The sequence below is a fragment of the Phacochoerus africanus genome, chromosome 10, assembly GCF_016906955.1.
Source record: "Phacochoerus africanus isolate WHEZ1 chromosome 10, ROS_Pafr_v1, whole genome shotgun sequence".
In the NCBI taxonomy this organism is placed as follows: domain Eukaryota; kingdom Metazoa; phylum Chordata; class Mammalia; order Artiodactyla; family Suidae; genus Phacochoerus; species Phacochoerus africanus.
The window spans coordinates 12,698,054-12,722,890 of record NC_062553.1 but is presented as its reverse complement, the minus strand read 5'-3'; the positions used below and the strand labels follow the sequence as shown (position 1 = coordinate 12,722,890).

At 36.5% G+C, this 24,837-nt stretch overlaps 1 protein-coding gene across 1 annotated transcript in view; it reads right to left on the bottom strand.

Moving 5' to 3' along the window:
* Positions 1-24,837, bottom strand: part of NCAPG (non-SMC condensin I complex subunit G) — a 43,975-nt gene that overhangs the window by 16,160 nt on the left and 2,978 nt on the right. Inside the window, exons 4-14 of the mRNA XM_047799560.1 lie at positions 23,111-23,256; positions 22,749-22,833; positions 20,766-20,955; positions 20,202-20,351; positions 14,500-14,640; positions 13,952-14,075; positions 12,213-12,302; positions 11,881-12,060; positions 8,885-8,995; positions 7,410-7,529; positions 2,325-2,552 (exon numbers count right to left, since the gene is read on the bottom strand). Of these exons, the coding sequence (XP_047655516.1) occupies positions 2,325-2,552; positions 7,410-7,529; positions 8,885-8,995; positions 11,881-12,060; positions 12,213-12,302; positions 13,952-14,075; positions 14,500-14,640; positions 20,202-20,351; positions 20,766-20,955; positions 22,749-22,833; positions 23,111-23,256 (1,565 nt within the window). The remainder of the gene's footprint in view (positions 1-2,324; positions 2,553-7,409; positions 7,530-8,884; positions 8,996-11,880; positions 12,061-12,212; positions 12,303-13,951; positions 14,076-14,499; positions 14,641-20,201; positions 20,352-20,765; positions 20,956-22,748; positions 22,834-23,110; positions 23,257-24,837) is intronic.

Genomic DNA, 24,837 nt, shown 5'->3' with positions numbered 1-24,837 from the left:
AACGAACCCAACTAGTATCCATGAGGACGCAGGTTCAATCCCTGGCCTTGCTCGGTGAGATGAGGATCCGGTGTTGCCATGAGCTGAGGTGTAGGCCACAGACATGGCTAGGATCTCATGTTGCTGTGGCTGTGGTGTAGGCCAGCAACTGTAGCTCCGATTCAACCCTTAGCCTGGGAACTTTCATATGCCGCAGGTACAGCCCTAAAGAGCAAAAAAAAAAAAAAAAGTTCTAGAGACCTAATGTAAAACATGGTGACTAGCTGATAACACTACTGTATCACTGAAATTCACTGAGAGTAGAACTTATATGTTCTCACTTAAAGAAATATGTGAAGATGTGTTAATTACTTAGGATCTGGAGCAGGGGTAGAATCCTAAAAACGAAAACAAAAAAGAATGAACACGTGATGCACTAATCCCACTTCTAGGGAAACAAATACATCTTCAAATTCACTATTCACCATAGCCAGAAGATGGAATCAGCCCAAATACCCTTCAGTGGATGAATGGCTAAAATTGTGGTATGTGTGTAAGATGGAATATTGTTCTACCATAAGACGGCTTGCACTAGAAGCCACAGCATAGATAAGCCTTGAATACTAGCTAAGTGAAAGAGAGTAGCACCAAGTCACATACTTTATGATTCCACTTAACATGAAATATCCAGAAGTTACATCCATAAAGACAAAATGAAAACTGGTTGTTATCAGTGGCTACTGGTAGGGGAAATGAGGAGCAACTACTTAATGGATAGTTTCCTTTTTGGATAATGCAAAAGTTTTAAAATTGTGATAGAGACAGTGGTTGCACTATTATTTTTAAGGTACTAAATGTCAATGAACTGTTCACTCTAAAAGTGAATGTTGTATTTACGCTATGTCAATTTCACCTCAGTAAATAAAAACCTTATTTAAATGTTTATATGTTATAAAAATGTAGCTTATGAGTACCTTCAGGAAAGAAATATAATCCCATAACACATCTCAGAATTTCCATTCACCAATGCAAAATTATTTTAAATTATTTAACTGTTGGAGAAAAAACTTTTAAGTCATAGATCACAGAGAAAAAAGGAGTTCCCTGGTGAATCAGAGGGCTAAGGATGTGGCACTGTCACCACTATGGCACATGTTTGATCCCCGGCCCAAGTAAATTCCACATGCTTAAGCCAAAAGAAAAAAAAAAAGGGGATGAAAAAATAACCACCCCATAATCATTTTTTTAGTACTTCAATTCTCTATACATGTAATTGGATAGTAATAAATCAGGTATAGTAGAAATGAAAGGGTTTAATGAGGATATTCAAAAGGCAAATTTTTAAAATGTTGCCCAAGTTTAAACTTTATTTTAAAAATATAAAGAGCATAATTTGCAATGATGATAACTGTTACCTAAGGGACAGGAAAACAAAAAGCAAGAGTGTACTCGCAACTGTAGCTGAAATGCAATTGATTTTCTTACAATTATCACATTCACGTAGAAACTCCAGGTAAAGTATTTATAAACAATATTAAACATGAAAAGCAACACATTAAGGAAAATTGTAATGTGTCCTTCTGTCACCATGCTGGTAGTAGTTCTGGTACTGTCTCTGATAAGGAGGCAAGGAATCTAGGAGAGGGAAGTGGACCCAGTGCCACAGCATGATTGGCCCTTTCAGAGAACTACTTGCGAGGCCACCAGAATTCTCTACCTTCATAAACTAAAAGGTGCTTGGTTTATATTTACATATGGGTTTGGGTTTTTTTTTTTTTTTTAAAGAACAGTTTAATGATATATTTTTCATGTCTTCAGTGAAACTGTTTAGATCAGTATCAGCAATAAAGTTGTGTGTGTATATATATATGTGTGTATATATATATCTTTTTGGGGTTTTTTAAAAATCTTCAATTAAATAGCTTTAATAGGAAGAGCACATGAAATCTAGATATGGAATTTTAAGATATACTTGATTAGGAAAAAACTACTGTATCTTTGGTTCTGAGCTTTAATACTCATAACCCATAGTTCTTCCTATTTCCTATACTAGGCTGGAAAGATACAGTACCCAAGCACTACAGACTGTGAATGAACATCTTCATACTCATGGCAACAAAGTACTTTAACAGGATTAGATTATAATCAGTATAAGTTGTCATTTTTTCTACTTTCATTCATAGTCATCTTTAGTGAACTAATGGCTAATTTAACAGTGATTCTTTTAAAGATTGTCATATTTCAATAAAATAATACCAGTTCAAAAAAATATATATATAAAGAGCATAAACATACATATGCTGAAAATGACATTTCACAATCACAGAGCTATGATTATTTCTCACCTCACTATCTAGGAAATCGGATAGTAGTTTCAGAACATTCTTGGCTGTAGCAGCCTCTTCTTCAGATTCTTTTGACTCTTGCTCTTCATCAGTGTTTATTTCTTCACCTTCACTTTGAAGGGATTTGATTTTTTTAGTTTTAAATGGTTCAAATCCAAATGTCATCAGCTGGTCAAAGATTGCCTTTAAAGCACTTATTTTTATTGTCACATCATCAATTTGCAAAACCTAAATTGAAATATCCCCCACCAAAAGTAAATGAGGTATATACTTTTACTGTTTAAGAATAAAATACAATTTCACGTACTATAATCTAATTTCAACAACAGTGTCAAGTCTATGTAAAATATTTTTCAAAGCTTAAATTAAAATATTTTATTTATTTGTACCATAACATTTAGAATTAAATTTCCTTTAGAAAAAGTTCATCTTCAGTCAAAATTCCCTGAACTAGAGTCAGATTGATTTATAGTATTTGTTACTTTTATATAATAAAAATGTATACATTCAACTATGATTTTATTTTTTTAAGATTTAGAAAAACTTCAATTACATCACACTTATTTGGGGCCATCTATGAAGACAAAAACATCACATTCTAACCAATAAAAAGCACTCATTAGGAGTTCTCATTGTGGCTCACTGGTAATGAACCTGACTAGTATCCATGAGGATACGGGTTCCATCCCTGGCTTTGCTCAGTGGGTTAAGTATCCAGCATTGCCATGAGCTGTGGTGTAGGTCTCAGACACAGTTCTGATCCCATGTTGCTGTGGCTGTGATGTAAGCTGGCAGCTACAGCTCCGATCTGACCCCTAGCATTCATGAGAACACCAGTATTCTAGGTTATCAAGTTTCATTAAAGACAAATTTTTCTCTTATTAATAGCTCAATAAATTCAGATTTCATTAACAGTGGATTATACAATTGTCTGCCTCCAATCTCTTCTATCAAACGTTCCAACTTGAAAACATCTTACAATTTTTCAGAAGCATTCATAATGGACTACAGGGCATCTTAATGAGTATTTTACCTCATTTTCGGAGTCAAAAAGCACTATACTTGGTAAGCTAGACATAAATAAACCCATCACTATCAAATGTGAGATTTTTCTTCCATTAAAAAAAACTTAATGACCAGGGGTCAACCTAGCACTTAACACCTCATCCTCTAGAAAGCTAGGAAACTGGAGTAGAGAACTTACTGTTTTTAGTTTCTTAGCAAAACCTCTTTGAATATGTAGGATTTTACTTCCAGGGCATCTATAAAGCCAATAAATTTCACAATTCTCTTTAGAATTACTAGCTAAATCACTGATTCCATACCTACTGATATAAAAAGTAATGACTTTGTGTAACAGGGAAATTCATTCTACATCTTGGAGTAAAACCAGATGTATCGCCAAACATAAATGATTCATCTGAACAAGTACCAGAATTTTTCTTCCAGTTTGAAAACTGTATACCATTTTAAAGATAATACCTGACACAAAAGGATCTTACAATAGAAATTGTTCTCGGATAATAAATATAAGCAAAGGGACCATCAAGAATTTATTTTTTTTATGTCTTTTCTTTTAGGGCCGCACCCATGGTATATGGAGGTTCCCAGGCTAGGGATCGAATGGGAGCCTTAGCTGCTGGCCTAAGCCACAGCCACACCAGATCCAAGCCACGTCTGTGACCTACACCACAACTCGCGGCAACGCCGGAACCTTAACCCACTGAGCGAGGCCAGGGATCGAACCTGCAGCCTCATGGATCTAGTCGGATTCGTTTCTGCTGATCCACAATGGGAACGCCACCATCAAGAATTTAATCCTGGAGTTACCATTGTGGCTCAGTGGTTAACGAACCCAACTAGCATCCATGAGGACACCAGTTCGATCCCTGGCCTTGCTCAGTGGGGTTAAGGAACCAGCGTTGCTGTGAGCTGGGGTGTAGGTCGCAGATGCAGCTCGGATCTGGCGTTGCTGTGGCTCTGGCGTAGGCCAGTGATTACAGCTCTGATTGGCCCCCTAGCCGGAGAATCTTCACATGCCGTGGGGGCGACCCCAAAAAGGACCCCCCCAAAAAAAAAAAGATTTTATGTTGAGTGAAAATTCAACTACTGGTTGAGTGCATTCTTTTAAGATAATCTTCATAAAAACAATGTTATCACCTACTTTAATTTTTAAAAAAATTTTTATTAAAGTACAGCTGATTTACAGTGTTGTGTCAATTTCTGCTGTACAGCATAGTGACCCAATCATACATATATATGCCTTCTTTTTCCCATAGTATCTTCCATCATGTTCTATCCCGAGAGACTGGATATAGTTCCTTGTGCTGTACAGAAGGACCTCATTGCCTATTCATTCTAAATGTAAAAGTTTTCATCTACCAACCCCAATCTTCCCATCCATCCCCCTTCTTCCTCCCTCCCCCCGGCAACTACAAGTCTGTTCTCTATGTCTGTTTGTACACCTGTTATTTTCAAGCTGAACATGCAAAGCCCTCCCATTTACCTGTAGGAAAGCAATTAGCACTAAAACTCCTTGCAGCTTTTTATCCCTATTTGGCAGCACCAAGACACCACATGAATCTCATTGTCTTTTCACATGGGGTGATGGAGGGATGTATTATTTTCTTAGTTAAGCTAAGCCAAATGTTAAAAACAGATGTTCAAAGGAGTTAAAAAGCTAAATGCATTCCACTGGTACACTAGATTTAATCCCTCTCGTCTACTCGATAGTGCTCTAACAGCTTCTCTCTCGTCCCTATATTATCAGGTTTTTCCTTTTGAGTGGGTCATTGACATTAGGATACAAACATGCTGTAATTTTCTCCATCTTAAAGTTTAAACAAAGCCAAAAACTCTTCTTACCCAGTATTCTCTCTTGCTACCATTCCACTTCTGTTACTCTAACAAAATAAAATCTTGAGTAGTCTACACTGGCTGTTTCCAATTCCTCTCCCATAATCCTCTTTGGCCCACTACAACAGGCTTTGCCCTCCACATAACTACTCTTAGGAACATCACCAAATGCTCCCTTACTTGCCCTCAAGGATCAGCTATGAATCTTTCTTACCTGTCACCAGCATTAGACAGCTGGGTCATCCTAGACTCTTTAAAATAGCATCTTCACTTGCCTTCTAGGACATCTCATTCTTCCATTACTGGCTACCTCCCCCTGGGCCTTTACTGGTTCCTCTTCATCTCCTTTACCTAAAATGTTTCCTGAGCCCTACAAAGCTGTTGAGATACCTTCTCAATCTATACCCACTTGTCAGGTAACATCCAGTCTGTAGGCATTGGATACCATTACAGAGTAAAGACTTTCAGATTCATCGCCCCAGCCTGGGACCCTCTCCCTGTCTCTAAACTTGCATACAAATGCATATTCAATATATCTAAGCTATACCTCAAACTTCGAACTTAGCACACCCAAAACTGAACTTATCTACTGGCCTTAAGACCTGTTCCTATTTTCCCCATCACAGGAAAGAGAAATTCCATCTTTCCAGTTATTTTGGCCAAAATCCTGTTTTCTTCTACTCCTTTCTTTCACATGCCACATCAAATTCCTCAGCAAATTCTACAGATGTCATCTTCAAACTTAAATTACCATCACTTCTCATGACACCAATAACCACAATACTAGTCCAAGTTGTCACCATTTCTTTCCTGGATTATTACAATATCTTCCTTATGCGTATCTCTGCTTCCATACTTATATTCCTATACTTAATACTAGGAATCTGCGAGCTGTAACTCACAGGTCAAATCCAGTCTGCTGCCTATTTTTATAAAGCCTTCAAGTTAAGAATAGTTGTACATCTTTAAACGGTTAAAAAATCTCATTACACACTAAAATTGAGATTCAAATTTCAGCTTCCATAAATAGTTTTATTGTATTACAACCACACTTATTTATGTATCATCTATGGATTTTTCATACTACCACAGCAGAGTTGTAGTTGAGAAAGACCATATAGCCTGCAAAGTCTAAAATAGTTACTCCTTAACTCTTTATAGAAAAGGTTTGCCATCATTTGGTTTAACACTATGTTCAGTCAGATCATAAAAATCCTCTACTCAAAAACTTCCATTCCTAAGTGCGGGAATTGCCTCAGGTCATTGGGTGGTGGATGGGATGAGGCCTGCATTTAGATTCAGACCAAGGGCAGGAGTTTGATTTGAATACACACCTTGCTGGATATCAAGGAGGAGCTAGTACTGTCAGAAAGAGGAGGTGGTCTTTTCGGACCCCCACTCCCCCTAGATGATAAAACTGCGGCCCACTGGATCCTCAAGGCAGAGCCCCCCTTGCCTCTCTCACAAGCGTCCTATCCTAATTAATCTATTTCTTGCCTATCAGAAAAAACAAAAACAAACAACAAAAACCCTTCCATTCCTTCTCATATTCACTGAGAAGGACTAGAAGCCTCTAGAATTCATAGATGTCTGGCTGCCTGCAAACCCTTTCTCCTACTCTTCTCCCCTTAGCATGTGAGCTCCTTCCTGCGCCATGAACGTAAGAAGCAGAGTCCTACTGCAGGGCCCCTCGGCCTGCTCTTCTCTCTTTGGAATCCTCTTACTCAGATCTACATGGTTCATTCTCACTTCCCTCTGGTAATGGCCCAAATTTTGACTTATTAGTGAGGTCTTTCTTGACCAAACTGCTTCCTCTCCATAGTCCCAGTCCTCATTACCTTTCTCTGCTTTACTTTTTTCCTACGACATACTACATAGTATTTTTGGGGTGTTTCCTCTTCTAAAATTTAAGCTCCATTGGGACAGCAACTTTTATTTTTTTTTCATTATCTATCTTTTTTCTAAGCCTAGAATAATGCTGGGCATATAATATGAACTCAATAAATATTTCCTATATTATTAATTTTTAAAGTACCTTAACTGATATTTTGTCTTTTTGCTACAAAAAAGTTTTAATAAAAATCCAAAAAATAAAAATTGAGTCCCTAAAAATCATCCATTATCATAATCAATAAGCCCTCAAATAGATTAAATTTCTTGGACCAGCATAATCACCACAGATTATTTTAATAAGTACAATCAAGATCTTAATCACAAGATAAATCCTACCTGCAGTAGTAATACAAAGTGTTTACTTGCAAAATCCTGATTCTGCAGTCCGCAGCATCCTAAGCACAAAACAGCCAGATTTCTTACTATAGGATGAACACTTATTATTCCAGGAAGAATCTAAAAAGAATTAGAAATTAAAACAATTTTGACCAGGACAAGAAATTTATAATAGCATGTTTAAAAAAATGGTCAAAGTGAAAATTTCAATATGATTTCATATATCTACTTTATTTCCATATAGGCTATTAACTCAAAAAAGTCAATTTTTGGTTAAAAAAAAAGTAAATATTAAATTGCTAAAGAAGAAGAATATAGTCAGAGCACAACATGGAACCATGAGATACCTTCCCTCTACCTGTCAGAGCTGACTTAGTGGCTTTCCAGTGCTCACAGAAAAAAACTCCTTAATATGACACACCTCACTCTGTAGTCTTTCCCAGTTTTCTTATACCACATGATCCCTTGCCTCTTTGCTTATTCAACTGATCTGATTTCAATGTCTCCCATTCTGTGCTATCCACTAGAAATATAGTGGAAGCCAAAAGTCACTTGAAATTTTCCAGTAGCCAAGTAAAAGAAGAAACAGATAAAACTAAATTTAAATATTTTATTTTATCCAATATAAACAAGATATTATCAATGAAACATGTAACTAATATTTTAAAAAGATAATTTACATTATTGTCTTTGAAACCCAGTGTATTTTTACATTTACAGCATATCTTATTTTGGACTTCTTGGACCAGGGATCAAACCGGCACCACAGCAGTGACAAGAGATGCTTAACACAATGAGCCACCAGGGAACTGCCTCAATAATTTTAATATTGAGTAAATGACAAAGTTAGAATGTTTGGGGTATACTGGGTTAAATATATTTAAAATTAACTTCACACATTTTTCATTTTTTAAATGGGGCTATTAGAAAATTCAAAGTTGCATGTGGTTTGCATTTATTTTTTATTAGATAATATTGTTCTAATGACTTGCAGTATTTATATCCCTCTGGTCAGTAAAATGGAGATTACCTATGAAGGATTACTTTAGTTAAAAATTCCTTTAAAATATATAGTAATAAATCTAGTTAAAAATTCCTTTAAAATATATAGTAATAAATCCCTTCCACAAAGCATAGAATATAAACTTCTCATAGTCTTTCCATAAAACAAGATTCTATTGCCTAAATATTCCCAATGTGTCTTCAGTATTTCCTCTTATTATTCAAGAAATGAGGATATACTCTGCATCACTTTCCAGCATAAAATATTTTTCATGCTTTCTAAAGGAATAAACATAACATAGACCAGATCCTTTACATACATCATCCTAATTTAATCCTCACAATATGAAACAGCCACTGTTTTTTTATTTACCAGATGTTTAAAATAGTCTTTTCATTCTTCTGAACCTCAAGAAATATATAAAATAAGGAAGGAGTGAGCTATAATAAAGCCTCAAAGGGCACCAACATACCAAAGATTCAATGATGCCATTCATAGTTGCACCTATACCTGTTGATATGGACATCTGCTTCAAGAGTTCATAACACAAAACAAGACACTTCTGCAGTGTTTCGGCATCATTCTAAAATGAAACAGAATAGTAAGCATTAGTATGAATTAGCTTCTGTCCATTCTTTCAAATGTTTGCTTTCTCGGGGTTTTCTGTTTTTTTTTTGTTTTTTTTTTTAAAGATATGTAGGCTCCATTACTCTCCTTGCAACCACCTTATCCAGTCATGTAACTCCATTTACCATTTATGAGCTACTCCAACTATTTTCTAAGTTATAGATTTATATAAAAAACTGCCATAAGACATTGCTCTTGTATGTTCTACAAGCTTCTCAAACTCAAAATGTCCAAAAGGAAACTAACTCATCATTACCTAAATCCCTCCTCCTCCTGTGCTTCCTCCATATCACTCCCATCTACCCTGCTATCCAAATCAAAAGACCTAGGATAGGAGTTCCTATCCTAGGTGGCGCAGTGGTTAACGAATCCGACTAGGAACCATGAGGTTGCGGGTTCGGTCCCTGCCCTTGCTCAGTGGGTTAACGATCCGGCGTTGCCGTGAGCTGTGGTGTAGGTTGCAGACGCGGCTCGGATCCCGCGTTGCTGTGGCTCTGGCGTAGGCCGGTGGCTACAGCTCCGATTCAACCCCTAGCCTGGGAACCTCCATATGCCGCGGGAGTGGCCCAAGAAATAGCAACAACAACAACAACAACAAAAAAAAGACAAAAAAAAAAGACCTAGGATATATGACTCACTCTTCTCCTTGTTACTCATTCCTACGTAGTTCTCAAATCCACCACTTCTTTCCATACCCACCATCATTAGCATCTCCATCCTACATGACTCCAACAGTATTCCAACTAGTACACCCGCCTGCAATCCCTTTCCTGAGGATTAGTAATCTCTATTAAGACATAAATCTCATCTTTAGTGGCTCAACATGATCCTTGGGTAAGGCACAATTTTTAAAATATTGCTTATACAAGGCCTTACATGAATTGGCCCTTAATTTCCCCCCCAGATTTATCTCTTACCTCTCTCCCTCTAATCTTTAGTTATGTGGACTTAAAGTTTTCAAACACAACAGGCACTCTAACTTTTGGGCCTTCTCACGTCATTCCATTCGCCTATAAGATTCCCTTAACGACTCACTGAGGAGAGATGACAGAGTGCATTAAAAGCACAATTGAAGCCACTTGCCTGGGGTTGAATCCCGCCTCCACCATTTACTATCTGTGAAACTTTAGGAAAGTTACTTGCCTTCTTTAAAATGAGGATAATAACACCAATCCCATTAGGTTATAGTGAGAATCAAATGAATTCAAACTTGTGAATATCACACACAAAAAAAAGCATCCTGTAACTGTTAGCTTACATTATTTTTACTCAAATCTGAAATTGGAACACTTCTTCTGCAGAAACCAACACCACCTGGCCTGAGTTAGCTGCCTCTCCATAAAACCTCCATAATATTTACCTGACCATAGCATTTATTACGCTATACTGAAGTTATAGTGCAATAGATTTATAACCCTTAAGTAGGACAAATGAACACATAAATGGTCAAAGCAAGTAAAGATAGATCACCTCAGTTAAAATGTCCTTAATTCAGGAGTTTCTCATCGTGGCGTAGTGGTTAGCAAATCTGACTAGGAACCATGAGGTTGCGGGTTCAATCCCTGGCCTTGCTCAGTGGGTTAAGGGTCCGGCGTTGCCGTGAGCTGTGGTGTAGATTGCAGACGTGGTTCAGATCCCGAGTTGCTGTGGCTCTGGCATAGCCCAGTGGCTACAGCTCCGATTCGACCCCTAGCCTGGGAACCTCCATATGCCGCGAGAGCGGCCCAAGAAATAGCAAAAAAAAAAAAAAAAAGTTCCTAATTCAGACCTGAAGTTTTTTTTATATCATTTCTCAGTCATAGTATATTTTCACTTTTTGCTTTAAATTTGAGGAGCAAATTTAAAAGCCTATGATAATCCATTTACTTTGCCAAACAAAAAAAATAAAGCTACTATGAAAATAAAATTCAGGCAGATCCGTTGGGAAGGTGGTGATGTCCATGGCTACAGAGCTCAAGGACATAACTTACGAAATGCCCCATATAGTAAACTCTCCTATCCACCCACTGTCTCTATGAAAATAATCAACACCTCCCAAACCAAAACTAGAGTAGTTTAAATGATGTTTACTACAAAAGGCAAGATCCTAAAAGATCTCCTGAATTAAAGTTAATATAAAATAGTAATTTATACCATCTATCCTATATTAAAATAGGACTAGTGTATCAAATACAACTAATTAAATTTAAAAAAAAGACTGCTGAAATGAAGCTTTTAATGTTGCTAAATATATGTTTGGTATTTCATTTAAAATAAAAGTTACTTAGCTTTTTCTAGAAACAAGAGTAAACTTTAAAAAAATATGTGTCTGGCATTGCTGTGGCTCTGGTGTAGGCCAGCAGCTACATCTCCAATTCAAGCCCTAGCCTGGGAACCTCCATAAGCTTCAGGTGTGGCCCTAAAAAGATAAATAAATAAGTAAATATGGGCACAGTGGTATTGTTACCACAGAAATTCTTTTCCTAGGTCATGAGTCTTCCACAAATAAGGGAAAGATGCAATCTCCTTTTCGAAACCATTCAAGACCCAAAAACGAAAGAGCAAACAGAAAGCGACTAGTGGAAAAGTAAGCTTCCTTGGCAAGGAAGAAAGACTTTAGATTCCAGAGATTAACACGACAGGGAACAAATCAAATGAAGTCCTAGCTACAATAATTAAAGTTCATTAAAGCCTTTTAAAGTTCCAAATAGAAAGGAGCAGGTGGGAAAATATTTCTGTATTAATTCATGGTACTGTTAAAAAATCTCTCCAAAGTGCATATATTCTGGCAGCTGAGTCAAGAAAACAAGGTTTAGTTGAGATGATAACATCTGAGATTTAATATAAAAAAGTTATCTATACCTTTTCTACATGGACTTCTTTCATTTCAAGTTGCTCTGTCTCTTTCAATAGGGTTATTTTGGCATCTTCTAATGCTTTTATTTCTTCTTTTAATTTCGATGCTTGATTAAAATCCTGCAAGGTAATGCAATTTTCCAAAGCTTCTTTTGCCTCAATAAGTTTAACTTTTATTTCAGCCATCTAAGAAGATATAAATTGTGTAAACACCACACAAAAATATGAAAATTTATAGTAAACTAAAGGGTATTTTTTAACATCTCAACCATCCAGAAATTCAGTCAAGCACATACACTACATTATACTCAAGCATTTCTTTAATTTAGAAGAGTTACCTTGAGTTCTTTCTTTCTTGCATCAGCTGGATCACTATTAACACCAACAGTGACAATGGGTGCCCGAATCTCTGAGATAATTTCTGAAACCTAGTAAGTTATAATTCAGAATACATACTTTAATATGTTATATATCAGAAAATGACATCAAAGTGTTATATAAAACTCCAAGTAATAGCCACAATCTCTTGAAAAATGCAGCAAAATATACAAGCAAAAGTGGCACACAGGGAATTTCTGCTATGATGCAGTGGGTTAAGGATCTGGTGTCACTGTTGCTGTGGTACAGGTTGCAGCTGCAACTCAGATTCAATTCTTGGTCCAGGAATTTCCATATGCTGTGGGTATGGATGGAAATGAAAAAAAGAAAAAAAAAAAGAGCATACATTCTACTTGCTAGACAATTGTGGGGGGGGGGGGGGCGCGGCGGGAAGAAGGCCGGAGTTCCCGTCGTGGCACAGTGGTTAACAAATCCAACTGGGAACCATGAGGTTGCGGGTTCAATCCCTGGCCTCACTCAGTGAGTTAAGGAACTGGCGTTGCCGTGAGCTGTGGTGTAGGTCGCAGACACGGCTCGGATCCTGCGTTGCTGTGGCTCTGGTGTAGGCTGGTGGCTACAGCTCTGATTCGACCCCTAGCCTGGGAACCTCCATATGCCGCAGGAGCGGCCCAAGAAATAGCAAAAAGACAAAAAAAAAAAGACCAAATAATATATCTGACTAAAACCTCTCTAAGATCACGGAAAGGTAAACAGGCAGGTGGACACTGAAGAGAAATTCTCTCTCGGGGGACATTGAAGAGAAATTCTCTCTCACATAGTGCTTAAAGACAGCAGCTAATCTTAGGCAGCATAAAACTAAAATTTTCTGCCTAAAATATTCAACTACCTCCTCCCTGTTCAGCTCCAAAAGGAGCTGAATATAAAAAATTAGAATACTTTTATTTTTCCTTTGGGTACACATGCATAAATGATGACAGCAAACTAAACACTGTTCTTTCAGAGCCACTGGGCATTGGAATTGGCTGATTCAGGAAAAGGCGGCATCCAAAATGAAGGTACCTTAAGGAGGTGCTGGATAACCACTGAGAATATTGTAGAAGGAGTGTGTGTGTGTGTGTGTGTGTGTGTGTGTGTGTGTGTGTGTAGGAGTTGGAAAAGAACCTCTGAATTAACTTGCAACTCCAAGACTATGGTTTTATGAAAATCAAAGATACAGGCCTATCTTTTTAGGGAACTCCAGAGAAAATAACACTTGAATATATTAATATAATAGATATTTTTACCTGTATTTACCAAGCTCTTTACATTATTTCATTGAATAAGAGGTTTTCTTGTTATTCTTATTTTGCAGTCAGGTAAAAATTCTAAATTAAATAACTTGGGCAGGGTCACAAAGCCAGAAAGTGTCCAAGGGGATGTGAACCCAGGTAGATATAAATTCAACCTTACACATTCTAGCGACCAATGCCTATATGTCACCTCTTCCCTAACCTGCTCCATTTCAAATAGATTTAACACAATGATAGGTATGCTAAGAAAAGGAAGGAGATATTTATAAAACAAATATGTGGGTGTGGGTGTGTGAGAGAGAAAGAGATTTGGTATTAAGAAGCTTAAAAATTTGATAGACAAAACTAAAAGGCAACTGAAGACAAAAAGCCAAAAGTACAGAAAAGACAACCGTCTATGTTACCAACCAAACCTTTGATCTTTATCAACAATGAAGAAAACTACTTACAATCTGTGTTCTCTTATTATCATCTGTCATGATGTGAAGTAGTCTCTCAACAAGAAAAGAAATTAGGGATACTGGGGTAGTGGGGACAGTAAGAATCTCCTGTAAAATAGCCAGCAGTCGTTTCCTGCATTCAAAAAGAACTACTTTAATTTCAATGTGACAGTAGAAACACATTTCACCTATTCTGCAGACAGCAGGTACAAAAATTTATATACAGACTTTAGACCAAAAATTCTCATTCTAGAAAAAATTTGACCGTATAATCTTTCACAAATCAACATGATGAAATAATAACAAAATGCCGTAAGTGAATCAAATCTTTTATACTGTATTTAATTTACTACAGGGAGGGATAGTAATACTAACAGATTTTTAAGAAAAACCTGCCCTTTTATACTATTATTTATATATATGAGGAAAGAGAAAACTTCATATAACACTTCAGAGAGATAGATTATATGTACTTAATCATACCGTAACAAGACTATATTTCAACACTGAAGATTTTCTAAGAGCAAATTAGAACAAGGGTTAACATTTAAACATACCTTCCTCCTTCTTCACTGGTATCCAAAGACTTGATAATTAGAATCAATTGTTGACCTATGAATTCTTTTGTCATCAAATTGCCAATATAGGAAAAATCACCTCTCTGTTCATCATTAACAACTGGAATGCTCTGAATATAACTAAAACAAGCACAATTAATAAAATGTAGAATCTGTTAAGAAACATTAAACAGCTGCAATATTAAGTCAGAAAAGGATAATTTTCTGCTCATATAAGTCCAAACACATAGATATTTGTACCATGCTATACTAATTTGGTCTACAGAGTAAATTCTATGCTACTGCCATGAATTTTCAAACTTACTGACTTGATTCAAATGAATCTGGAAAACATTTTCATTAAAGATTCAAATGTCCTATGGGAAATTATCAAAAGCTAATTTATGTCGCTCAAAAGAGAATTATTCCGGAGTTCCCGTTGTAGCGCAGCAGAAACGAATCCGACTAGGAACCATGAGGTTGCAGGTTTGATCCCTGGCCTCGCTCAGTGGGTTAAGGATCCAGTGTTGCCCTGAGCTGTGGTGTAGGGCGCAGACGCGGCTCGGATCTGGTGTTGCTGTGGCATAGACGGGTGGCTACAGCTCACATTCGACCCCTAGCCTGGGAAACTCCATATGCCACGCGGGTGCGGCCTTAAAAAGGACAAAAAAAAAAAAAAAAGATTATTCCAATGTCACCAGTATTCTGAATTATAGAGTTCTAAATCCTTTCTCCAGAAATCCAATTATGCAGAAAGAGCTTGTCTTCCCTCTTTAACCTTAATTAACAAGTTTTGTTTAAAATAGTAATTACACACAGAATCCATGAATACAATGACATTTAAAAAAAAAAAAAAAATCAGAATATAGGATTCCCCTTAGTAGCATCCATGAGGATGTGGGTTTGATCCCTGGCCTCACTCTGTGGGTCCAGGATCCAGTGCTGCCATGAGCTGTAGTGTAGGTCACAGATGCAGCTCAGATCCCATGTTGCTGTGGAATTCAGAAAATAGAAAGCTTCATGAATTTCTATTAGCCTTGCTTAGGGGCCCTAAGCATTGTACTTATTTTAGTACAGGTCCACAAACAAGCACCATCAACTATCCCTTTATTTTTACTACCACTGCCCAAATTAAAGCCTTTTACAACCCTCACCCAGATAACTTTCAAAAGCCTACCAGAAGGTCTTTTTTGTGTGGAACAAACTGTTTAAAAGCAGAATTAAGAGTTTAAAACTTATATAACTAGGTGCCCTTTAAGTTGTAAGAAACATATGAAATGATAATCCTAATGAAAAATGTCTTTTTTAAATTGTTAAAAAATCAAGTTATAGACACTGTAGAATTACGTATGATGAATAAACAAACTGACTTATAAAATCACAGCCAGGAGTAAATAAAAGCTCATCAATCTCTGGCCATGATATTAGGACCTTGGAGGACATTAGCCACCCTTGAGATTCAGGAAACTAAATGAAAGCTACAAAATTGATAATTATCAAAAACCCAAGCTTTAGCACAACACATACCATCAAGACTGAGGGTATTTTTTTTAAAAAAACAAATTCAAAGAGTTACTTATTTTAATAGATTACAAATCCTGAACTGCATAAAGACAATTTAAAATGGACCCATCGATTATAATTACCATGAAATAATCTCTTTCCAATCATTTTAAAAGACAGTCATTATAGTGCAGAGACCACTCAGGAAAATCTTTCAGACATGGCACCCATGGCATGCAGAAGTTCCACGACAGGGATCAAACCTATGCCACAGTAGTGGCAATGCCTGGATCCTTAACCCACTGAGCCACAGAGAACTACAAAGAAAGTCTCTTTTCAAATCTCTCTCCAAGAACTATATTTAAGGTAGCTTTCTAGAAACTGTATTGGTGTCCCCTTTTTTCCACTCAAATTTCATGTCTAACACCCCCAATTTCTCTGAATGTAAACAGCTCAATTAACAGGAAATTGTTTCATATCAGAAATGAGTCACTAATTCTTCCTGCTACAAAAATGCCTGAAAATGTATTTGACATTACCAAGAAGCAATTTTTCCATTTAATTTTGCTTCTGTACCTGAAAAAGCTAAGCCTATCTAGTGACATTGCTCCAAAAAGAAACATCCAAGTATCCTTTCAATAATAAAATATGATCTTTAAAATTTTCCTTTTTCTAAGTGGGAAAAAGTGATTCAAGTTTCAAAACTCACAGATAAAAAGACAAAGGAAATACAAGAATCCCTCTTAAAGCCAGAGAAACCAAGCTCTTTACATGTCGCTCTTCAGTAACTAAGAATTAATCAATCTGTGAAACAATCTTTGAGGAGATGCTCTTCCTGTTATTTAACATTCCCTCATATTTTCTTGTAGTTTCTCAATCTTCCATGAGCATTTATTACATTTATATAAATATGTATTATTAGGCATTGCATTAAATTCATTCCTTTTGGAAACATTTCAACATGGCCCAAATAGCATTATAATGAATATTCCAACCAAATATTAAAGCCTGAAATAATTACCATTAAAACTTTTAGTAGATTCACATCTGTTTTTCATCATGTTACTATGAGTACAAGTTCTAAATCTCTATATTGGCTTACATTTAAGATATTTATCCTGGATTCAATGTTTTGTGTACAAAATTCAAAGACATTTTTAGCTTTGCTCCCTAACTCATATGTGGAGCCATTATAAGCAAAAGCACAATACTCTTTCATAAAAGCAAATTCAGGCCCATAATTCATATTATATGAAAGAAGCTTAGAATACTAACACCATACACAAAAATAAACTCAAAATGGATTAAAAAACCTAAATACCATAAAACTCTTAAAAGGAAAACACAAGCCAAACACTCTCTGACATAAAATAGCAGCAATATCTTCTCAGATCCACCTCCTAGAGTAATAACAATAAAAATAAAAACAAACAAATGGGACCTAATTAAACTTAAAAGTTTTTGCACAGCAAAGGAAATCCAACAAAACGAAAAGACAGCCCACGGAATGGGAGAAAATATTTGCAAATGAATGACTGACAACGGATTAATCTCCAAAATATATAAACACCTTTTGCAGCTCCACACCAAAAAGCAAACCACCCCATCAAAAAATGAGCAAAAGAGCTAAACGGACACTCTGCAAAGACATACAGATGGCTAAAAAATACATGAAAAGATGTTCAACATCACATTATTATAGCAAATAAAACTATGAGGCACCACCTTAAACCAGACAGAATGATTATCAACAAAAAGTCTACAAACAATAAATGCTGTAGAGGGTGTGGAGAAAAGGGAACTCTCTTACACTGTTGGTGGAAATGTAAATTGGTGCAACCACTATGGAAAACAGTATGGAGATTCCTCAAAAAACTAAAAACAGAATTACCGTATGACCAGCAATCCCACTCCTGGGCATCTATCTAGAGAAAGCCATGACTCAACAAGACACATGTACCCCAACGTTCAACTGCAGCACTATATAGTATAGCCAAGACATGGAGGCAACCTAAATGTCCATTGACAGAGGAATGAATAAAGATGTCATACACAAATGCAATGGAAAATTACTCGGCCATGAAAAAGAATGAAATGATGGCATCTGTGCAACATGGATGGACCTAGAAACTATCAGGCTAAGTGAAGTTAGACAGTGAGACAAACATCATATGCTATCACTTTTATGTGGAATCTAAAAAAGGATAAAAATGAACGATGTGCAGAACAGAAACAGACACACACTTTGAAAAACTTATGGTTACCAAAGTGGACAGGTTGGGGGAGAGGGATGGACTGCGGATTTGCCATGAAAGTGTTCTAAAATTAGGTTGTGGTGACCATTGTACAACTATAAATATAATTCATTGAAAAAAATGTATCAAAATCATCAAGTTAAAAATCTACACACCAATATCTACTAAAAAAAATATGACTTTTAGCCTAGCAATCAATTCCACTTCTGAGAATCAACCCTATAAAATCCCAAATGTACACAAGAATGTAAAGTTTAACACACATTTACCAGTGAAAACAGAAAACATCCTAAATGTCCACTAACAGCAGAGTAAATTAAATGTTATTGCTATCCTATGAAGTGATATGTTATTGTTAAGACTGTAATAGATTTGGGGAGTTCCCATCGTGGCACAGTGGAAATCAATCTGACTAGTACCCATGAGGATGCAGGTTTGATACCTGCCCTTGCTTGGTGGGTTGGGCATCCAGCATTGCTGGTGAGATGTGGTGTAGGTTGCAGACACAGCTTGGATCTGGCGTTGCTGTAACTGTGGCATAGGCTGGCAGCTGTAGGTTGATGTGACCTTTAGCCTGGGAACTCCCATATGCTGCAAGTGTGGCCCTGAAAAACAAAAACAAACAAAAAAAAAAGATTGTGATAGATTTCTATCACATAAGGACCTCAGTTATCAATAGTTAAAAAAAAAATGTGTGCTATATTTAAAAAATTATGCACTTAATATATGTGTATGTAAACGTAGAGGAGGTCTGAAAATGTACACCCCAAACTGTTAAATTGTTAACTTTAAGGAGATCAGTGGGATTGAGAAATGAGATAACATAGGAAATACCACGTTTTTCTTCTATATACTTCTGTATTCGAATTTTGACAAGAATGCATTCATATTTTACTTGTTATAATGTTAAGCGAAGTAGAAGTTAAAGTCATTCATATAACTTAAAAGATATTTTAAGAAAACGTTTTAAAAAACAAACAGCGAAATAGTAAGCTTCAATTAATACTAAAACTTGCCACAGAGGTTTCCATAGTTGGAAAACTATGGCCCATGCACAAAATCCAGCCTGCTGCTCGTTTTTGTACGGCCTGCAAGCTATGATCTTTACATAAAGATGTAAAAAGAAATGGTACTTAAGGAGTTCCCGTCGTGGTGCAGTGGTTAACGAATCTGACTAGGAACCATGAGGTTGTGGGTTCGGTCCCTGCCCTTGCTCAGTGGGTTAACGATCCCGAGTTGCCGTGAACTGTGGTGTAGGTTGCAGATGCAGCTCGGATCCTGCATTGCTGTGGCTCTGGCATAGCCCAGTGGCTACAGCTCCGATTCGACCCCTAGCCTGGGAACCTCCATACGCCGTGGGAGCAGCCCAAGAAATAGCAAAAAAAGACAAAAAAAAAAGAAAGAAATGGTACTTAAAATATGAACATAAAAATATATATTTAGTGAAAATTATATGAAACTCAAATTTAATGTCTGTAAATTTTAGTGAACGTTTTCTTATAAAAGTCCCAGTTATTCATTACATACTTTAGCTGCTTTGCACCACCGTAGCAGTTAAGTCATTGTAACAGTGTGGCCCACCGACACTTAAATATTTAGTATTTGGCTCTTAGAAAAAATTCTCAACCAATTTCAAAGAGCAACACACCATCATCATTAACTTTACAGAGAAATGCTCATAATCACATCTTTTTTCATAATCACAGCAGTTTTTTTAAAAATGCACCAAATATACTGATTTTGATCTTTCAGTGTACAGACTGGCACAGAATATTCTTCAGAAAAACTCAATGTGTAAACCTATTTACCCTTGCCTAACCAAGGGAAAAAAAAATTGTTTTTCACTTATTCTCAATCAACCATGGCTTTGAGGGAGGAGGCTAAGGAAGTTGACACACACAATAATAACACAAGTACAGTCCAAATACAAGGAAAAACTTTTACCTCAGTAAGTACTCTGCATATACTACAGGCTCTGGCAAAATCTGCTCTAAAACTTCTTCACCTTCATCTCCTTTTGATTTCAAATATTCACAAAGGACACGCCAATACAAAGCAATTTCAGGAGTTAATGTTTCCACTGGAATCAATTTCCTTCATTTAAAAGAGAAAATAAAAAATACCTTAATATGCAATAGAAATTTGAACTGAGTGTAAAAAAATGGGAACAAGAAGCAGACTCGATTTATAGTTTATACACCATCCTTTTAACTTCAGTCATTAACTTATCCACACAAAAAAGAATGAAAATATTTAGACAGAAAAAAGAATCAAATGAGCAAACATACAATGGAGGTAGGCTAATGCAAAAATCAAAGTAACGACAACATAAAATGCAGCTAAAGTAGTGAGTTCTTATACAGGAGGAAAAAAATCCACCAAAGAAAACAAAATAGGTGTACATAACATACATAAAATAGGTACTGATACAGTCTTAAGTAATGGGAAAGGGACTAATTTTAACTGCAAGAATTCATCAGTATCATATTTCAAATAATGAATACTTACCCGCCATCATTTTTACAGACTTCTGCTAGTTCATTAAGAGGAGTCACTGAAAATAAGGCATTGAGAACAGAGACTGCCGCTTCAGAAGAATTCTCCACATCCAACCGATGAAGCAACTCTAGCATATTTCCTTCAGTGAAACGTAACCAGCCTTGGAGAAGATGCTTCTGTGTCGCTTGTTTCACAGCATCTGTTAAGTCATTTGAATTATAATTGAATAGAGTCTCCCTCTAGCTTTCATTTCTTATAGTTTGCCCCCCAACTGATTTTTCGGTCTTTGTGCAGCATATGGAAGTTCCCAGGCCAGGGGTCTAATCAGAGTTCAACTGCCTGCCTATGCCACAGTCACAGCATCGCAGGATCTGAGCCGTGTCTGCGACCTACAAGCTCACAGCAATGCCAGATCCCTATAACCCACTGAGCAGGACCAGGGATCAAAACCCGTGTCCTCATGGATACTAGTCGGGTTCGTTACTGCTGAGCTACAACAGGAACTCCATTTTCTCTGTTTTAATTAACTTTTATCAGATCAATGTTAACATTAAGTCAACACCTACTATAGAAATGGGAAGAGGCAAAACAAAGCACACTAAAGAAAAAATACAAAGTACAATGATACTGCAAAAAGTCACTATGATGCTCACTTTCAAATGAAAATGGAAAGGGTCAGAGAGTTCCCGTCGTGGTGCAGTGGAAATCAATCTGACTAGGAACCAGGGGGTTGCAGGTTCAATCCCTGGCCTCGCTCAATGGGTCAAGGATCTGGTGTTGCCATGAGCTGTGGTGTAGGCCACAGACACGGCTTGGATCTGGCGTTGCTGTGGCGTAGGCTGGTGGCTACAGCTCCGATTAGACCCCTAGCCTGGGAACCTCCATATGCCATGGGTGCAGCCTTAAAAAGACACAAAGAAAAAAATAAAAAGAAAACAGAAAAGGTCAGAAGCAAATACCCAACACAGCTTACAAAAATATTTTTTGGATTCCTTCTTCCCTGGGTTCCCTGGGCTTCAGGTTTTAGTCCAGAGTCTATTTATTACACCTATTATTTCATTTAGTTGCCTGATTTTATGTATTTTTTTATCTTTTATCTTTTTAGGGCTGCACCAGTGGCATATGGAAGTTCCCAGGCTAGGGGTCGAATCAGAGCTGTAGCCGTCGGCCTATGCCACAGCAACGCCAGATCTGAGCCGCATCTTCGATCTACACCACAGCTCATGGCAACACCGGATCCTCAACCCACTGAGGCCAGAGATTGAAGCTGTGTCCTCATGGATGCTAGTCCATCCATGGATTCATTTCTGCTGAGCCATGATGGGAACTCCTGATCTATTTATTACAGGATTGCTATTTGCAGTAGTGAACCATACAAGAATTTAATCACTGAAAACCTTATTCTTAGTTTTTAAAATCATCCTAGTCATTGGTCCTCTGACAATGTTTTCAAATTCAGGTTTTCTTGCTACAGGAAAATTTGGAAAAACTCAATTTCCAAACCCCCTTCTCATGGGGTTTGGAAATTTAAAATATATCATTCTTCATATCATTGCTATAAGCAGGTTCTCCAGTTATAGCAGAGAAAAAGGAAAAAAACTAGGGAAATTATTGGTCTGACCATTCCTAATTGTTTCAGATGCACAGAACACATTCATAGCAGGATATACACAAAGGGAATAAGACAGCATTTTTTTAAAGGAAGAGAGGGCTGAAAAAGAAATCCCACCCTACTTATAAGTTATTTTCATAGCCTTGAACTCTAGTTTCTCCATACATAAAACATAGAAAAATTAAAACAAACTTTGCTGCTTCTAAGTTTGCTACCAAGATCTTTAAAAAATGTATTATAAACAATACGCCAAGATAAACTTTGACAGGCTATGGAAATGACAGGCTTACCTGACCTAATTTGGGAAACTTCCTCCTAAACCTTTCAGGTCTGACCTCAAAATCTACTAAAGTTTTATATATATAGGATGTCTAACTTACCTGATCTGTCATTAAGACCTTGTTGAAGGAGCATTACCCTCTGAGCAATGGACAAAGCTCTCATGTGAACCTTTTCAGCTAAAACCTTAAAGAGATAATAACAATTTTAAATGGCCATTAAACTCAATATGGTTTATGTATTTTATAACTAGTAATATCTCCTTCACCTAAGAGAATTACCCAGAATCCCCCCTCAAAAAATTAGTATCTGGTAACATTAATAAGATTTTACCTAAATTATCTATATGTTCCATCCATAAAAATCTCAATTGAAGAAATTATGTGCCAAATATTTTTCAAAAGTATTTTAAGAATATAGCTTGTCTTTTAAGAATATGCCACATAAAGTATCAGTTATTTACCTGATAAGCCAGTTTTCTGACAGCCTCTTTCACATCTTTGGTGCGGCCTACAATTTTTGGCAAAGTCTTTGCTGATGGTGCAATACATGATAACACTGCCCGCCTAACCTCTGGATTTGAATCATTTTCAATCAAAGTAGCATATGCTAAAAACAGAGCAATACATTTTAGTGCACTAATAAAAATTTAACCACAGTAAGATAGCCCACATTTTGATATTTAATAATACCTTCAAAATGATTAATATTTTTTAGTCTTACACATTTAATTTTCGCTGAAGTTTTTTTTTCTGCCAACTTCCTTTAAAGAGAAGTTAGTCAATGGACTGGGCATGTGGCTAAAACTGAAAAAAGACAGCTCTAAAGATCATGGAAAATCTATCATTAAGGTTATATTTTGCTGCTCTTCAAGATTTAGAAAAAAAATATGGCAGACAGTTTAATCTGATATGGTTTTTAAATTTTGACTTTCAATGAGTCCTAAAAAAAATAATAATAACTTCTGGTTCCATGATCTCTGGCATTCTCTCTGAAGCAGTGACTGCTGCTCCCACTCAGAGGTCACACTGAATGTGCCACCAGAGGTTGTCCACGCCTTCCAGTAAGCCGCATATGATGGCATCTATTTGTTGAAGTGAAAGTCACCCACAATGACATGTGTTTATTCCCAAGCCAGTTTTATTTCCTGTAAATGTTTATTCACCTCTATTTCTCTTCCCCCAGCTTTACAATCAAGTATGTGCTATTAAATATGTATGTTTTACGCACTGTCATGTTCCTCATTTAACACGAAAAAATACCAACTACCACCAATCAAAATTATAAAACTAGTAACAGGGACAAAGAAAAATAGAAGAGTGCCCAAAATAAACCTAGACATATGTGGAAAAGTGGAATATGACTATCTTTATAAGCCCAGAGGTAGAGAACAATATCTTAAATTAAAAAAAAAGTGCAAATCATAAAGACAATAATTTTGACATTAGAAATTTCTGTCAAAAAGACATCCCCGAGTGAAACAATCCATCTAAAGCAAGAAGACCTATAATTCATATAACCCAAAGATATCCTTTCAGAATATGTAAAGAACTCCAATTAATAAGACAAAACAACAGAAAAATAAGCAGAACATTATTAAGGCATTATACAGAAGAAACAATTGCCTGGTAGATATATGAAAAGACACATAACAATGACATAAATGAAACATCAGATTAACAGAAAATTTTAAAATCTGACAACACCAAACTCTGGAGAAGATATGCCTCAATGAACACTTTCATGCACTGTCATTGGGAATAATGATTGACGACATGGTTTTTTAGAACACTTGCATCTTATCTAATAAATGTACAAATACCACCAAGTCCACACCTAGGTACACCAGATGCCAACAAAGTTCACAGTGACAACACTGTATTTTAAGAGAAAAAGTCCTGGAAACTAGAAGGTCCATCAATATAAGAAATAATAAAGCTGTCTTATATTCATTTAGTAGAATGTTATAAATCAGTAAAATATATCAACAAGGATATTATTAGAAATAATGTTGAGAGCACAGCAAGATATAGTATGATCCACACAGCACACAAAATCATCCTAAGCAAAATTTAATACTATTTACAGATATAGACATGTGGTTAACTACTTAAACAAAAAGTCAAGGGAATAATTAACTCCAAATTCAAGGTAATCATTAATTCTGACGTGGTGATAAAGCTGGAGTGG